Source organism: Ostrea edulis, chromosome 3 (genome assembly GCF_947568905.1).
Source record: "Ostrea edulis chromosome 3, xbOstEdul1.1, whole genome shotgun sequence".
NCBI lineage: Eukaryota > Metazoa > Mollusca > Bivalvia > Ostreida > Ostreidae > Ostrea > Ostrea edulis.
Window position 1 is genome coordinate 91,476,414 of NC_079166.1, and position 17,541 is coordinate 91,493,954.

At 37.9% G+C, this 17,541-nt stretch overlaps 2 protein-coding genes across 3 annotated transcripts in view; one reads left to right on the forward strand and one right to left on the reverse strand.

Moving 5' to 3' along the window:
* Positions 1-2,861: 2,861 nt before the first annotated feature.
* Positions 2,862-17,541, forward strand: part of LOC125675571 (uncharacterized) — a 45,760-nt gene continuing 31,080 nt past the window's right edge. The window contains exons 1-2 of one of the 2 annotated variants that reach the window (XM_048913311.2): positions 2,862-2,996; positions 6,336-6,435. The gene's annotated coding sequence lies outside the window, so the exon portion shown is untranslated. The remainder of the gene's footprint in view (positions 2,997-6,335; positions 6,436-17,541) is intronic. The other variant, XM_048913309.2, reaches the window with a different exon arrangement.
* Positions 12,020-12,700, reverse strand: LOC125674491 (RE1-silencing transcription factor-like). The gene has a single exon (XM_048911640.2). It carries the CDS (start codon positions 12,698-12,700, stop codon positions 12,020-12,022), a length of 681 nt encoding a protein of 226 aa, XP_048767597.1.

The following is a 17,541-nucleotide window of genomic DNA, read 5'->3' on the forward strand; positions in this document are numbered from 1 at the left end:
CCAATTGATATTTTTTTGTTGGATTGGAATTACGTAATCCTTACCTGTCAGTTTCATCCTTGCGGAGAATGAAATGTACACGTCACAGCTCCGGTTTTTTATTGGTGGAATAAGTTATATGTAAATTTCTGTCCGTTAACACTTGTCAGTTTTACGAAATAGACGACTGAAATACAATACATAAATAGCCGAAATTCACGTTATTAAATCGACTAAGGTATCAAGTGACAATGCTCAACGTACCTAAGTTCGTTTTTTAAAAAAGAGAAAAGAAATGAAATGCATTAGGAATTGAAATAAACAAAATATAAATGAAAATTTTCCCCAGACCAAATATTTCATAACGATCCTTATAGAATTTAATTGATTGATATATTTGCAATAAAATATTTTAATGGAAATCTTCGTGTAATTCTATGAAAATTTGGCAATTATAACAACCACTGCATTCTCCGTTTCAAATTATTATTTTTGATATTTATTGAGTTGGTAACTGTCGAACGCTGCACATAAAAACCCCCACAACACTTAAGAACTAAATCAATGCGGCATGTAAAGTACATACTACTTAACGAACGAATTAAGCGCGCATTTATAAAGAGCACCGGGCTACAAATCTTTAATTAAAAACTGAAATCTATTTTACGACAACATATTGGAGAAACGCTTAGTTGAAACAATATTTTATCATGTACAAAACATAAATGGATTGGACAACATGTATTGCCTAAATAAGCCCTCTCCATACAAGTGCACAGTCAAGGTCATACAGATATTATATATATATATATATATATATATAATGACTGTTTTACCATGCATACCAAAATAGATTGCTATATATACATGCACATGGAAGAGAATGTTCTAAGTTTTAAGAACCTGTGCTCAATCCCTTTGTAAATTCATTTACAATAAAATATGTTCAAACCAAACAGATCGAGAAATGTTTGATTACGTGTTTGTATGAAATTTTACAGATGAACAATAGCAATGCAATTGTTTGGTAACAGCAACATGATATAGATTAGTGATAGGTTTCACATTCTATAATAATTCACAATGTAATGTATGATTGACAAGAGTAACTTAGGTAGGGATATCAAGAATTACTAAAAACAAAAAGAGAAACACATCTACAGGTTGGTTCTGTGGTACGGGAAATTACATTAATTAAACGAATCTGTTTGTAGAGAAGACAAATTCATATATACAATTCTGAAATTTGCAACATTTTGTTTATAACTAAGATTGTCACCATTCAAAATGAATTCTAAAGATAAAGACAATGGTATTTGTGAAAAAAAGAAATGTTGAGTATATTATGTTGGAAATACAATTGATGCAGTTTTTCTATTAATTTTTTTTTTAATGAAATTGTTGTGATTTTATAATGGTAATCGTTCTAAACATGTTATAAATCAAAAAGTTCCCATTCGTTTCATGAACATGAACTAACACAATCGTCTATCTCGAATTCAATACCGTAGCGACTAATCAACAAAATATGTTGAGAATTTCCAAAAAATAGAACACTTATTATGACTACCATAAGATGCTGACTTGTTACAGAAAGTTGAAAATCACGGAAAAAATTATCCCAGTAGTTTCTTTTTTTTAAAAATGATTTTCGAAATGTTCAAAATACAAACTTTATACCCTCCCCAATCAAATACATGTAGATATACATGTAAAGAAGAAATGCAATCGCACCCTGTTTTAAAAGGCTTTAAAATAACAAAGAAAATTCAAGGATGACCGCCAGCTGAGATCTTTATCAATTCATTATCGTGTGATTTCCTCTTTGTAATTCGTTGTTTACAATTGGATACATAGAAATAAAGCTTAGGATATTTTTTTTTAAAAACAATCTTGTCTGGAGAAAGTTGTGTTCAATTTATGTAAACTGGATTTGTTGTAGTCAGGACCGATAACTCGTCCTAATCGTCGTGGATTCGCGTTGCACGGGTTATGTTTCCTAGTCCATTGATTCACACATACAACCCCCTCTCCTTTAGGAAGTGTGTCTCCACAGATTGTAATGATAGCCAGTTCCTCATGAATACGTTGCAGCTGTACACAATGCATGCATGAATTTTGACCATTATAGTTCGCCTACCTTAATACAAGTATACCGGCTGGAAGTGTTGAACTTCATACCCTCATGTGTGCGCGTGTATCTGTGTGCGTGTATGTGTGCATGCGTATCTGTGTGCGTGTGTGTCTGTGTCTCTCTGTTGAAATTTCACATTTTGTCAGGACTTGCGCACCAAAATAGATCAACAAATATAAGTCAACGATTGCACCCCCTACCCCCCCCCCCCCCCCCCCCCCCCCCCCCACACACACACACTGATAAAAAGATAATACAGATGAGGCATTTACATCTAACAACTTTACCTGTGAGTTTTATTGACTAATCTACCATATTTGATATCATGAAATTACATCATGAAAATATGTCAAATTAGAGATACGATTAAAACTTATCCGCCACCCTTCAGACGTTTTACTTGCGTACAGACGTACATGTAAATATAATAATGCTAATTAATTAAGCTACACACGTGTATGAAGGCATTGTCATATAGCATTCAGCAACAGTACTCTCATCATTGCAGTAATGTTATCATGACATATTAAACAGGTTCACCTCCAAATAAAATAATACGAAGGTCAAGCAATTTTCCAAATATAGATTGCCACAAAATCGTTATCAAAACCTCTCAAGGAAATGGTGTGTAATCATCGAGAGGGGCAAGACATGTTTTATACAGATTTAGAATGATTGTCGAAAATGATAAAAAGAAATTAGCTGAAGTTAACAGATTAGGATCAATGACGAAATATCCCCCACTTACCTTTAACTCATCGTACATGCAGAGGGTGGGCCTCTTCAAACGTGTGGTCGATCAGGGCCAGAGTTTCGTTTGGGGGGAATTCCTAGATTGAACATCCGAAAGAAAACAATGGTTGACGTGGAACAGCTGATGCATGTAAGTATTTTTTTTTCTCGGTGAGTACAGCTCGGCGTGAAAAAGCTCGGCGTTTTGAAAGGTATATTAATTCCTAAGCCTATCTCTTGTTCACACAGTGCACACAAAATAAATTTACAAATACACGTTCTCTAATGAATTTCATTTTAGATAAAAAATGACCATTGAACATTTTCTGAATATATTTGTAAGGTTAGTCAATCTAGTGAGGAAAAGAAAAACCGCCCATCGTGAAGGAGGGACAAATATTGACCTGACATTGATTTATTGTGTATCGTAATGCATACATGCTGCTAAAGGAGCAGTGAAGTTTATGTTCTGCATGTAGGTGTAACTTTCTTAAAAAACAAACAAATTAAAACTGCTGTTGTAAAAGTGATGAATATGAAATTCTAACTAACATTAACGGAATGTCAGTACCTGTAGGAATATACATCTACATTCACTCGGGTTTTCCCGTGGCATTCTTACTAAAAGAAACTGAAGGTTAATTTCAAAAGAAATATATTTCACTTTTGAAAAATACCTGAGGGTACTGGAACGCACCACGCCGGTAAAGCTTATCATTGAAGTAGGGGCGAGATACAAGTTGTACTAATTCTATCCAAAGGTGTAGGTGTAGCGAATACATCCATAATAAAAAAAAAAAAGAAGATTATTCATGTTTTAAAAACTTAACTAAAGGAGGGGGGATTGCCAACCCCTGACTCCTTTTGCATCATAGCTTATGCACACGACTCGAAAATAGCTAGATATCTCACATTCTACTCGACACTGTGAAATTATTGAAGCAGTATCCGATACAAGGCGACTATACACTGATATGTCTATACATCTGTGAGGGCGGGTGTTCGAACCCCATTCTTACCCGAATGACCCACGAATCTCACGTTTAAAGGTTCTGCCTTGTTACCCCCTCGCAATTCGTTGTCAGATGGGATATGTTAGCGGTCTCGTTCGTGTGTGTGGGTGATAGTGTTCGTGTGTATGCGTGAGAGTGTTCGTGTGTGCGTTAGAGTGAGAGTGAGAGTGTGTGTGTGTTAGAGTGAGAGTGAGAGTGTCCGTGTGTGTGCGTGTTCGTGTGTGTGCGTAAGAGTGTCCGTGTGTGAGCGTGTTCGTGTGTGTGCGTGAGAATGTTCGTGCGTGTGCGTTAGAGTGTTCATGGGAGTGTTCGTGTGTGTGTGTGAGAGAGAGAGTGTGTTCGTGTGTGTGTGTGATAGTGTTTGTGTGTGTGTGTGATAGTGTTTGTGTGTGTGTGTGTTAGAGTGTTCGTGTGTATGTGTGATAGTGTTTGTGTGTGTGTGTTAGAGTGGTCGTGTGTGTGTGAGAGTGTTCGTGTGTGTGTGTGAGAGAGAGAGTGTGTTTGTGTGTGTGTGTTAGAGTGTTCGTGTGTATGTGTGATAGTGTTTGTGTGTGTGTGTTAGAGTGGTCGTGTGTGTGTGAGAGTGTTCGTGTGTATGTGTGATAGTGTTTGTGTGTGTGTGTTAGAGTGTTCGTGTGTATGTGTGATAGTGTTTGTGTGTGTGTGTTCGTGTGTATGTGTGATAGTGTTTGTGTGTGTGTGTTAGAGTGTTCGTGTGTATGTGTGATAGTGTTTGTGTGTGTGTGTTAGAGTGTTCGTGTGTATGTGTGATAGTGTTTGTGTGTGTGTGTTAGAGTGTTCGTGTGTATGTGTGATAGTGTTTGTGTGTGTGTGTTAGAGTGTGCGTGAGAGTGTAACACTGAGCTAGATTGTAGACACTCTACTGGTCATAGTTTTCGCTCTAATAATTTGATATTATACAGGTAACTTTGGTATTAAAAGAGGGACAACCCTACTGATTTAGGGTCAAATGTTAAGGTCCTTACGGGATTTCATAGAAGACAAAACCCCTTATAGGCACCCATAACTTCATGTGACTGGTGGGCTTATATAGTTGATGCAACATGAATTAAATGTGGAGCAATTGAATTAATCTAAATTAATAAACACACCACACACCAGGCACAAACATACATGCACAGACACACCACGCACATACCATGTACACACGCACGCACACATACACACACATGTACACCTACACATACTTTAATGCATGCCACGCTCTTGTTACCTGTTAAAACACACAGTAAATGTGAACGGGACGTGGGATAAGCTATCTGGATTTTTTTTTTTTTTTTATTGCCATGTTATCTGTATAATGAGATCAGCCTTAATGACTGCACGCCAATCTATGTATTCTTTGGAAATTAAGATAAAACAAAATAGAATAGCAGCCTTCACGACCATAACGAGAGATTATTCCTAAGTCAGAGATGTTCTAATTGATGTAATCCATGAAAATTGATGTGTATTAGCCAAATAATTCATGCTAAGATTATATTCTAACTTATGACGTTGGTGGAGTGCACGCTTTATCAGGAGGGGTGGTTCATTGACACTGTTATGAACATATTTTACTAACCAAATAAAAAGGATTACTAATCACTCTCCTAAAACATTACAATATGGCATGCGAGATAACAATTAACGGGTAAAATGTACAATGATTAAAAGATTCATCAATGTAAAATTCCTAAAAACAAATAAGAAATTGTAAATTTTCAATATGGTGTTCAAAAGCGACAATATATCTCCCCTTCCTATATAACTCTATACAAATTGTACCCTCTGTTTTGGACTTAACTGGGAAATCCTGGGAATAAGGCATTGTCTATACTTGCATTCATTTTACTCATAAAAACAAAAATCTTTTGGGGGGGGGGGGTTGTTACAACAAGTGTTGTCAAACAAAAGGCTATTAATTTCTCAGAGTTTTAAAGAACAAACACTCGACGTTTTATATATCTATAATAAAAAATGTACTCCTATAAACAATATATCTAGATGGAGGTGGGGTGGTTACCGGGGTGAACATTGTAAACAAAAAGTTCATTTTGTCATTAAGGGGAGGGGGTGTTATCCCTCCACTTTTTGGGCGGAAAAGTTCCAAACTTGGAACCTTATTCCTCTCTCTCCCTGAACTTGTTCTGGACCGTCCTGTCCCAGATTGGTAAAACTGGTCCATTTTTTATTCCAAGCTTACTATTAAAGTGTGTTAACCAAACTATTCTCAATCCCGTGCACAACAACGGCACCGGTGGAAAGAAAGAACCGATAACGGAAGTGCCTAAATGTTCTATATAATCTGTGATTTTCTTTTACTCCAATACACGAGGAACATTTTGAACTCTTCGAAACAACTCAAGAATCAATACTGCAGTGGCTTCAATTTCATATTCTGCGCAAAACAATGATAGCAATTTCATATCTTTCTAAACATAGATAATCGAATCTCCAGCTTGTCCGTTTTCCAGGCATGATGTTAAAACAATTGATCCTTCCTTTGGTGAGCGTTTTGACGTGAAAATGAACCATTAACGAATATTAATAACCGTAGACGTTGCACTCCTTATGGTAAGTATATTATACGCAACGTATCAAAAGTATAAAAGCCATACACATTGTTCAATATTATATCCTCCATGGTCCTCAATATTCATACTTTCATATTCATATTTTGGACACTTGCATTAGCAAGGACGAGTAGACGGGCTGAGATTCCGTGATTAGATACAGTCAATGAAGTGGTCAGGCAACTTAAAACACCCATCTCTCATTCTCTTTCTCAAAGAAATAAACTACCTAAAGTATGGTGACAAGCTGTGGAATAAGATTGTCAATAAACTGTTTATAGTATAACGTCACGCTGTAGAATAAGATTGTCAATAAACTGTCTTTAATATGGCAACAAGCTGTTGAATAAGATTGTCAATAAACTGTGTTTAGTATGATGACAAGCCGTGGGATAAGATTGTCAATAAACTGTGTTTAGTATGATGGCAAGCCGTGGGATAAGATTGTCAATAAACTGTGTTTAGTATGATGGCAAGCCGTGGGATAAGATTGTCAATAAACTGTGTTTAGTATGATGACAAGCCGTGGGATAAGATTATCAATAAACTGTCTTTAGTATGATGGCAAGCCGTGGGATAAGATTGTCAATAAACTGTCTTTAGTATGACGTCAGGCTGTGGAATAATATTGTCATATTAAACTATCTACAGGACTGACTCTAAACTGGTGCTGCATACGACTTAGTTACACGTATCTGTGAGTTTGGGTGGGTAATATGATGTAAAGTATTATAGACCCACAGCTGAAGGAGGTGGACATTTTGAATTTTTGTATCAGTACCCGGCAAAAGAGCTTGATAGACTTACAGTACTTTGTATATAATGCAATTGTTTATAAATATCTTCAAGTCACTTCCCCATAATAACTCTGAAATAGACATGGTAATATACCACAATATTTGTTTTGTATAAACGAGATAGAATGCAGGAGAATTGTATGTAAAATGTTACAAATAAAATTATATACTCTCAAGGGTGAAACATATTTCAGCACTGCTAATTTTCACTATAGAGTCATTACAGTTTTCAGATCTTATGAACTTCATAAAAATTTGCTAATTAATGTTATAATTATGAAATTTTCAGAATATATGTAGCAGGATATATGTAAAATTCACTCAGGATTAATTTTAGTGTTATTATATATATTTTGTCCGTCGATTTGTTAATAACGAGGTAAATTTTTAAAGGGACTGGTTCACGTTTTTCGAAAGAAATATTTTTCATTTTTGATGTTAAAAATTATATATATAACTCATTTATTGTTGACAACTAAAATTTCGACCGTCTGAATGCAAGGGTAGTAGCAATATATTAGCTTTGATTCTGTGTTATATAAACAAAGACTCGAGTCTTTTTATGTAAACAAACAAACCAGTGAAACGTTAATTTTGTAATTTAAAGCATCTTCATTTTGTACAATCACAACTTTTAAGTTTTAAATTACACATTTTACCTAGAGTTTACTTGAGATGTTTTACATATAACAAACTTGGATCAATATCCATTCATTTTGAAAACTTCGTAAACAATAACACGCCTAAATCTTTGTTTTCAAAAGAAATAATAAACTCTCTATAATGAACTTCTGTCATGATGAATGACCTTAACCTTTTTTATGAAATCCTCTAAACATACTACACTGTAGATTTTGATCATTTAAAGTATAAAACAAAATTTGGAGGAAGTCGTGGATGGGTCCCTTTAAAATCTTGATTGATATGAAATGTGTTTTACATCATGATTATCCCAGTGAATGTTAAAAACTCTAACACATATTGAAAAAAAAACAAACAGCAACATATTAAATTTAGGTGATTATGCATGATTTGTGAAATGTTTAGATTGATAGTTTTAGTAGAAATAGTTTAATCAGTGCTTTAAAAATTATATTATCCAAAAAATCAGCAGTGCAGAAATACTTTTGACCCCTGGGTGTATTATTGAGAAACATCACGTTTGCCCTCAAACGTCATTAGCAGTGGTACAAATGGTTTCCAATAGATAAACTTCAAATGATCTTTTTACACTTCCATTCGTTACAGTAAGCTATCTAAATCTAGCTATCAAACTTTAAAGTTAATTACGAGATATTGAAGATCTGACATCGAACTACTGCACATAAACCTGTCCTGGTGTTTTAACGATGCATCGTGTTGAAATGCCACCATCAATTAAATGTTTGACTCACATTATTTCGTAATTGGAAAATGTTTGTAAATCAAGCTTATACATTTCAGTTTATGAACACCTGTATTTTTTAACACAAGAAGATAAATTAAGTACAATCCGTGTTAGAGGAATATTCTGCTTATTCCTGGTTTTTGTAAGCGTCAATTAACAGCATTGTCAAATAATTTTGTTTTTGTATGTGAAATGTTCACGAAATAAACCAGTGCAGGTTAGGATTTGCATGCAGTATTTTCTCTCTTTCAAAATGTCCACGCGGTACATGTAATTTGACGTTAATTTGTACAACAAAATCATAATTTCATTGCGTTTCATGCACGATTAAAGACGATGCGTTATTACCTGATTTTGACTTCCGATACATGCGTCGTATCGTAGAACGATCCCTCACATGGACCGGCGCTGTTTGTGATTCTCGCCAAGCGTGTTTATGTTTGTTTGTTGTTTAATTTCCCGACCCGTACACTGTCTTTAAATTAAGGATATGCTCCACTTACGTAATGGTATCAAAGGGCAGTCAAACTAATTTCGGGCTGTGTAAGTTAATTAACTCTAGGAACTCTAATAGATAAATCATTACATGCGCTGTGTCTAGATACAAATGTACAAACATTATGTCCCACAAATCCAGATCTATGCTAGTAGCAGAAAGCCGTAGCAGTGTGGTTTCTTTATTATATTAACGACTACCGCGACCAGGGACATCCGGTTTTAAGGTCATAACCTTCCAAAAGACCCGTAGCTTTCATTTCCGAATGCCACGCGTTTAGAGAAGGCTCAATCTAATTAAAATTAGATGTTAGATCCGCTCACATACTTGCTACACAAACGAGTATGTGAGCGGATCTAACATCTAATTTTAATAAAATTGGAGAAGGCTCTATCGCTATCGATGGTCACGTGTTATGTCGTCTGCAATCAGGATGTGGATTATAAACCGAGTTTGTATCGGATGTATATAAGAAACAATTATCAAGTTTAAAAACTTCACTGGGTTATGAAATTGGGCGGTATGCGATTAAATCTACTGATAGACACCAGGGACTCACAAGATTTGATCACATGACCGCCCCACTTCACAGCCGTGACCTAGCTGCAGAACTGTAGCTACCTTAACAGGAGGTATAGTTTGCTAGAGTTTACCATGACCTAGCTGCAAAACTGTAGCTCTCTGGAAAAAATATTGGGATAGATCAGAGAGCTGCAGATCCACCCCTTATAAAAACCTTCGATTTATGGCGCACAAAAACATGCACACGGTTGAGGCCTTATATTGCTATATTCTTGCATCGCCATCTCATTAATCTAATATGAAAAAAAAAATCTTTACATATTTTTCTGCTATACTTGTGTCTAATCATACCTTCATATACTATTTAAAGTCCCATACGACCCAAAAATCTCGCAGCTTTTAATGATTTCGTTTGTTGACGCAGCCACGTTAGGGTCTATTCTATTTAGAGTTACATCTCTTTGTTAAGTCCGACCGGGTTTGTGATGCGCGTGCCGGAACTGTAAGACCCGGCCGGTGGGGGATTCTCGAGTGAGATAACAACTTACATCAGTACTGTTCGGACGTGTTTAGGGGACTGGGGCTAAATTCTGAATTATACAGCTTTTAAATGGTAAATATCACACTCCCTTCGACTTGTTATGATACTGTTTCATACTTTGCTAATTAATTCGTAAATACTTGTGATTTTACTAAGAATATATTCTTTATTCTCAAACAATGAAACTCTCGTTTTTCTTTTTGAACACGGAGACACACAGGAATATTGAAAGTCCAGTTACACTTGTTAGAATAATCAGTTGCTTTTGAGTGGTATTTTAGTCGGATTTGTGGTTTGCAGTCGATTATACACAATTTAAATTCGATGCTATATACAGTGTTCGTATGCCTAATGTTTACGTACATTATCCCGGTATCATGACTTTTACAAATAGAAATAACAAGTATTTAGATCCCCCACTGTCAGTTTATTATGACTTACGTCAAAACGAAGACATGACATCCCACATAATATTCTCCTGCCTCATTCGGCAAACTTCGGCAGATTCCGGTACCCGACATCTAGCGAATCAACCGATCCCTGCCTATCACAAACATCGCACTTTATAAAACATTACACCCGGTGGTGCACTGAATTTTTGAGCTAGGCGATCACAAGGTGTGACTGCGATATCACAGGCATCTCTGACAGGGGACTTCTGGGATAGGCGTCAAAATATTTAGTCATTAGAGGTTGAAATACGAGTTAGTGCTATAAATACACTGAATGAGTCGGGGAACATTATATATATACAGGGGTGGATCCAGATAATGTTCAGACACAGGGGACGAATCAAATTATCATCCTTTCCGTTAAACAAGGAGGGGGTTGTTGAAGGAAACGTAATGGCACAAAATGACCATTTTATTGATAATGTTCAGCCAAAGAGGAAGTGCAGCCTCCGTGCCCACTTCCCCCTCGGCCAGACCCTCCACTGATGAGAGTGCTACACCACACAAACTAAAACAAATACTGTAACGTATTTACATTAACTTCTGGGATCGTACCTGGTCAATTCCAGGGTTTGGGATATTCAACAATAGCTAATTTAAACTAATTGGTATGATTTTAGTGGACTGCCAAATTATACAAATATGTCCTAACCTTATCTAGGTAAATTATAATCAAACAGAGAATCACTATATCAATCAGAGGCAAGCAACGATGACTGGTAGTGCTAACTTAAGAAAATGTAGAGCCCAGTCGCCCTCGGATCACCCCATATACTGTAGGACGCCTTATTCAGGACGGACAGTATATGTGGTAGCCCTTCAACTACTACACTCACTGTAGGATGCCTTATTCAGGACGGACAATGAGTATAGCGGCCTGAACGACGGTCTGTCTGTTCAGCCAATGCGGACGACACCAAAGAAAACAAACTATGGCTAGCCTCTTTACTGGAGGTCAACCTCTTCGTGGCAGGCCAGACTTCTGATGGCCTTCCAAATTCACTCTCTAACCGTAAGAACAGGCGAGGAATTATACTTTATTTAATTTACAAACTTACACTGTTTTCTTCTTCTTTCCTCTGCTGAACGCTAGCAACAAATGACACAGACGACTGCGGAGTCTCGGTATTTATACACAAATTAGATCACGTGATGGAAAGTGACTAATTGAGAACTCCGCATGGTCGTACTTCAAATATCCGGAATCATTACACTACCCATGCCTCCGATGACGTGCGTCCCGCATGTACAGCTTCGAAACTAAACAATTCTTTTATTTTAGACAAAGGTTTAATAAAAGATAGAACGAACAATTTACAAAGAATTCCTTTCTTCTTTTTTTTTTTAACAACTATATATTCACTATCTACCGTTATACACAACCAAAAAGTCAGCAGAATTCTGTTTTCTCTTCAACTATTTCTTCAATGTCAATATCACCCTCACGGAACCTCTTGATCCGCTTAGACGAGATAGATTTCTGACAAGCCTCTGTCTGGATTCCAATGTCCACCATGGATAACTTTCTCTTACAACTTTCACATCTTGTATCTTGTTTATTTTCCATTTCTGGATTACCAGTGGGAGGAGGAATCTTGACTTTAGGAACGAAAGGTCTGCTTGGTGCTGTCTGTTTCCGGATTACTCTTCCCTCCAGCAAATCTTCATTAGTAGATGGTTCATCTTTCTTCGGTTGAGACTCATGCAACTCCCCTTCATTATCGCTACTGTCAGAGGAGACACAACCAATAATATCCCCATAATCTTGCTTCAGCCACTCTTCCTCTGGCTTTTCTGCTTCTTCCTCTACACTTTTACTACTGGTTGACTCTTTGCTCTTATCAGGTTTTCCATCCAGTTTGATGGGTTCCTCGATAAGACCAGGATGGCTTCTTCTTTCATGTCTCTTGACATTGATCTCCTTATTGCTGGAGTAGGTACAGTAAGTGCAGTTAAATGTTCTCATAGCACACTGCAGAACATGACTTTTATATTCTTCTCCTGACCTTGCCACAAACGTACACATAGGGCATCTACGACAATTCGCTGGAGTAACTTTCGTCTTCGCCATCTACAATAAGTGAACAAAGCATATATTACATGTTTAAACTATTTTCTATATACTGTAATCAAAGTATCATTACATGTCAGTCTCATAATCATGTATCCAGATAGGTGGTTTACGGGTTCTGCTTGGGCGACTAATGTTTGTGGGCCTAGTATCTGAATGGATATCATCATAGCTTGCATGATGATCAGAATCAGATCTATCTATAACATCAGGATCATCCATTATATCATCAGCTTGACCATGTGGGATGCCATCACTTTCGCCGGATAGAACTTGTATACGCTTTTTACGCATTCTATCAACATGAATGACTTGATCTGAACCTCGTGGACCACAATTTACAAGGTATGTCAAATCTGACATCTTATTCATAACCTTGTAGGGGCCCTGCCAAAAACTGGTTAATTTAGGTGATGTCCCAGGTTTTCTTCTTGGAAAATAAACATACACCTCCTCGCCAAGTTCAAACTTTTTCCACATCAATTTCCGATCATGATAATGTTTTTGTCTGGCCATTGACTGGTTCATCTTTTCCCTAACAAATGAATGGGCCTTTTCAAGACGTTCCTGTAACTCCCATACCCATTTATTGCTAGGTGTGTCCTTTATTTGAGGTGGCATCTAATACTGGAGATCAAAAGGAGTAGCAACCTCTCTTCCAAACATCATCATGTTTGGTGTCAATCCTGTAGTTTCATGCACTGAACTTCGGTAGGCCATCACAATGTAAGGTAAATGGACATCCCAGTCTGTATGGTGATCGTTTACAAATGCACTGAGCATTGTTGTGAGTGTTCTGTTAAAACGCTCTACCATCCCGTCAGACTGGGGATGGTAAGGGGTAGTGTGCGTTTTCTGGATGTCTAGTAATTTACACATTTCTTTGAAGAGACTACTTTCATACTGTGGTCCTTGGTCAGAATGTACTACAGCAGGTACTCCAAACCTTGCTATAACCTTCTCAACAATCTTTGCTGCGACTGTTGCCGCTTCCATATTAGGTATTGCAAAACATTCAGTCCATTTTCTGAAGTAATCTGCAACCACCAAGATATATCGATTACCACTGGTGGTCATAGGTAGCTCTCCAAGAAGGTCAGTGTCAATCCTTTCAAATGGATAGCCAGAATACACCAACTTCATTGGGGCCTTGTTGGCTGGGGTAGGTGCTTTCCGCCTAGTACACACTTCACAACCAGCAATGTAGGAATACACATCTCTTTGCAGACCAGGCCAATAATAAGACTTACGAATCCGAGCCAGTGTTTTGTGAATACCAAGATGGCCTGCAGACCTACAATCATGATAGTGCTTTAGCACAGTTTTTCTTTCACTACTGGGTACAATGGCTTGTAGTATGTCCTGCTTTGTCACTAAATCTGTCCATTTCCTGTATAGGACTTCTTCCTTAACAACAAGCTGGTGCCACTGGGCGTAAAGAGATTTCACTGTGACCGATTCTGATGATACAACTTCTTTATTTGGCCTACTTTTGGTTGCTATCCAAGTTTTTACTTTTGATATGTCTTTGTCATCATTCTGTAAGCATTTCAAGGGCTTTTGCTGGAACAATTGGTCGCCTACTTTAGCACTGCAGATACTCATATGGTCAACAACAAAATGGTCCACTTTACACTGTCTACAAGGTGCGCGACTAAGGCCGTCCGCATTGCCATGCAGTCTTCCTGGCCGATATTCAATTGTAAAGTCAAACGTAGACAGAACATCCATCCATCGAGCAAGTTGTCCCTCAGGATCTTTAAAGTTCATCAGCCATCTCAACGAACTATGGTCTGTTCGTAATGTAAATTGACGGCCATACAGATAATGCCGAAAGTATTTTACAAAATGAACTGCAGCCAATAATTCCTTCCTAGTTACACAATACTTTCTTTCTGATTTTGTTAGACTCCTGCTTGCAAAAGCAATAGGCCGCTCTACACCGTCTTGCATCTGTGACAACACTGCGCCAATAGCAAAACTGCTGGCATCAGTGTCTAAGATAAACCTCTCATTGAAATCTGGATGGGCCAGTACTGGTGAGGTTGACAATTGTTTACGAAGTAGATCAAATGCTTCTTGGCATTTGACACTCCAAATAAAATGTGTTCCTTTGTTTGTTAGATCATGCAGTGGCTTGGCGATTAATGCAAAGTTTGCCACAAAGCGCCTGTAGTAGCTACAGAATCCTAGGAATGATCTGAGCTCTGTTATATTAGAAGGTACTTCCCATTTCTGTACAGCTTTTATTTTATCTGGACTTGTTGATATCCCCTTTTGGGACACAATGTGCCCCAAGTATTCTACTTCTGTAGAAAACAATGTACATTTTCTGGCTTTTAACTTAAGCCCAGCGGCTACTAAACGGTCAAACACTAGGGTAAGATTTTTAATCATATCATCTACAGTTTCCCCAACTACAATGATATCATCAAGGTATACAAGGCAAATTTGCCATTGCAGACCTCTCAGGACCGTTTCCATTAATCGCTCAAAAGTCGCTGGGGCATTGCAAAGTCCAAATGGCATGACTTTAAAGTTGTATAGGCCCTTTGTGGTTGCAAATGCTGTCTTTTCTCTGTCATGGGAGGCTACTTCCACTTGCCAATACCCAGAATTTAGATCTAATGTTGAAAAATATTTCTTTCCTGATAGCTGATCAAGGGAATCGTCGATTCTTGGTAGTGGATATGCATCTTTAATGGTTACATTATTCAACTTCCTGTAGTCGACGCAAAACCTTGTGGTCCCATCCTTCTTTTTTACTAACACTACTGGGGATGACCATGGACTTGTACATTCCTCTATGATTTCCCTTTTAAGCATATCAGCAACATGAAGGTCTGTCTCCTCTTGCATATGAATGGGATGCGCCTTGGAGGCTGTTTAATTGGTGTGGCTGTTCCAGTGTTAATGGTATGCTGAGTAACTTTAGTTTGGCCTAAATCAGCATCTGAGGCAGCAAACAGGTGGGAATACTTCAATAACATATTTTTTAACAGCATTGACATTGTCTGCAGTCAGTCTTGCTACCGATCTTGCATACAAATCTTTGAGATGGTCTGGGAATTTTCGGTTATTCTTCTGTAAGAAGTCTGTCTTATCATAGATATTCTCAACGGCCGACAAAGTAGCTACAAATGTTCCCTTATAAAAAGTTTGTGACTCTGCAGATGGATTCATTAGTCTTACAGGAGCTATTTTGTTGCCTTCTATTAAAGTTCTGGCTACTAGTCCTCTATCAGCTTCTAAAAAGCGGTCAGATGGTTCCACGATACCATGGAGTGGAACCTTTTCGAAGACAGGCGGTATAACATTGCCCATTGTTATAATTTCACTGTAAGGTGGGACACTTACATTCTCAGATAAGGTGATCCTACAACAGCCTATCTTCCCCTGAAGAGCAAGTTTTACTTGCTTGCCTTTAATAACCATAGAGGAGTTTGGTAAATCAATTAAGCACTCATTTTTGGTCATAAAATCAAGACCGAGTATTCCATCAACACCAGTGTCTGCTACCGCAAATGTTTGGCCAAATGTTAAGCCTGCTATTGTAAAGGAAATTAAAAGAGATCCCTCTACTTTCATGGCAGTACTATCCGCCATTAGGATGGGTTTGCTAACTTCAGCAAGTGTTGGGTGTGGATCATTAAGAACAGAATGTAGTATATCTGGTGAAATGATACTGAGAGTTGCACCAGTAACTACAAGTAGTTTAACCCTATAACCATTAATGATTGTATCAACAAATATTCCTGCTTCGCCAGCCTTTCTACTAATGCCTGTCCTATTTGCTGTGTTATCCTTTTCCTTATCATCATTCCGATGTTCATGTTTTACAGCTGCGGGCTTTTGTCTTGAGTTGGTATTTGGCTGGCCTTGTATTGCATTCTGATACTTGAAACAGTTCTTCTTAACATGACCTTTCCTTTTGCAGTAATGGCAGGTCACACCTGCAGAGGGGAGTTTTGTAGAGCTTTGTTTCTCTATTCCCATCTTCATAGATTGCATCTCCTTTTTGATATCCTGGACTGCTTTCAGGAGAGAAGCAATATTATCTCCTTGGTTCTCCTTTTCCCCTGGTTTCACCTCCCTCAGATAACCTTTGCTCTCAGTAAAACGTCGTTCAGCTGCATTGAATGCATTTAATTCAACGGCATGTCTAATTGCATCATTCAAGTCAACTGGCCGGGCTTGTTTAATGCGCAATCGCATGTCACTTTCCCTCAGAGCATCAATGAACTGTTCTTTCGCTAGAGTTTCTCTCACTTCAACAGGGGCGGTTGGGTAGGCCAAGTTTGCAAGTCGACGCATATCCTGCCCAAGCTCTGGTAATGACTCCGTAGCCTTTTGCCTCCTTTCCCTTAACTGAGCTCTGTATAATTCTGTTTGGTTTGAGGGCAAAAATCTCTCCTCTAGAGCCTTACTTAGAATTCTGTAGTTACATCTGTCTACTGCTGGCAGATTTCCAAGAACACTCTGTGCTTGACCTCGCAATGCAACGGCCAAATACATCCCCTTCTCTGACAGAGCCCATTTATTCAATTCTGCACATATATCAAAGTGAGATTTAAATCGGCCCATGACGAACTTCCGTCAAATTTATCTGGTTTCACTATGGTGATCTTGGGTTTGTACTTCTGTGCAGTATTCTCAGGGCGGCGAGTTGTAATGTTAGTCTCATTCATCACTGGAAAATCATGCCTGGATGTATTCGCATGGTATGGTGTGCTCGTAGTAGAAAATCTATCTGGCCCGCCATCATCTGCCCTACTTAAATCAGTAAGATTGTCAGGCCTAGTATATGTATTAGGTAGGGTGGTCGTCCTAACAGTTTTAGG